The 1,202-nt window shown below is 44.4% G+C and overlaps 1 protein-coding gene across 3 annotated transcripts in view; it reads left to right on the top strand.

The window, feature by feature from the left end:
• LOC107104683 (nucleolin 2-like) overlaps positions 1-1,202 on the top strand; it is a 17,058-nt gene that overhangs the window by 13,796 nt on the left and 2,060 nt on the right. For all 3 annotated transcript variants that reach the window (XM_015404736.1, XM_015404737.1, XM_015404735.1), the window contains 2 exons: positions 649-786; positions 872-997. In XM_015404736.1, the coding sequence (XP_015260222.1) occupies positions 649-786; positions 872-997 (264 nt within the window). The remainder of the gene's footprint in view (positions 1-648; positions 787-871; positions 998-1,202) is intronic.

Below are 1,202 nucleotides of genomic sequence, written 5' to 3'. Positions count from 1 at the left end.
AAAAATCCACAACAAAAAGAAAATATTTGGCCACAAACTGCATTTATGCTGAATACTGATGGGGATTTTTTCAATTTGTCATATTACATTAAGTGTTCATTTCCTTATGTTTTGCTTCTGCAAGTTTAATAATACTGTAATTTTCGGACTATTAGCCGCACCTGAATATTATGCCGCAGGTTTTTTATGTTTAATGTCCGTCTTTCTCGCTGTCGTTCTGTCTCGTACCACTCACGGTAGAAAAGTCTGCTTCCGGAGGACCTCCGCATTCCCGCGCTCTCGGCTACCGTACTTGTGTGTTGAAGGAAATCTGACGTCAATGTGGTGGATGATAAAATCCATAGATTTAGGTATTACGCTAGTGGCCGTTAGCTGTAAAAGTCCATAGAGAAGCCGCATTGTTATATAATAAGCAAGGTCGAAAAATGGGGAAAAAGTCGCAGCTTATAGTCCGATAATTACGGTAATAAAATCGCGCATGCTCTCCTCGAGCTCCGAGGAAATCGGAGTGGAGTCGGAGGCTGTAGGCTTTGCTTTGCGGAGGCGTCTGGAACAGAGCGGGGCGGTTACGGAGGATGTGGGATTTTTGGGTTAGAGTTCACTCCGTACTCACGAGCATTTCAGGCACTAATTCATCTGCTTTTTTAGACGCTTCGTCTTCAGGCAGCGGCTCGGACGAAGACGATGTTCCTCTGAAGAACCTTGTCTCCAAGAAGAAGCAAACGGCTAAGAAACCCACGAAGAAGAGCAAGAGGCCGCGAGGCAGACCACGGAAAAAGTCCCAAGGTTGTTTAAAAACGGTCGCTGACTAACGGCTCTGTGACCTGAACCGCTTCCTGACACGTCAGCTGCTGTCGCTTTCTCCCTCCAGAAATCTGCGATGATGACGACAGCTCCGATGACGAAGCTGTGGTGAATCGCTCAGACAACCGAAGAAAAAGCACAACCAAGACATCGGCCAGGAAAAGGAAGAACCAAGATCTTAAAACATGGAAAGGTACGACGACTCAATCAGAAATGACTTCAAACATGACTTTGGTTGTTAAAATGTTTCACCGCTTACAGCAATTATTATTTTTACTGATTGTTAAAATTTGCTGAGCTTTACTTTTACAAAAAAAAGGAAACCAGAGCCTGAAGCGAGTCCTCTGAGAAAAGCCTCCAGAGCAGTGTTTTGCTCTTCTTTCAGTGAAGAAATACTC

This window comes from Cyprinodon variegatus, unplaced genomic scaffold (assembly GCF_000732505.1).
Source record: "Cyprinodon variegatus isolate N-32 unplaced genomic scaffold, C_variegatus-1.0 Scaffold1846, whole genome shotgun sequence".
NCBI classification, from domain to species: domain Eukaryota; kingdom Metazoa; phylum Chordata; class Actinopteri; order Cyprinodontiformes; family Cyprinodontidae; genus Cyprinodon; species Cyprinodon variegatus.
Note: the sequence above shows the minus strand (reverse complement) of the source record. Positions and strands in the feature narration are given on the sequence as shown.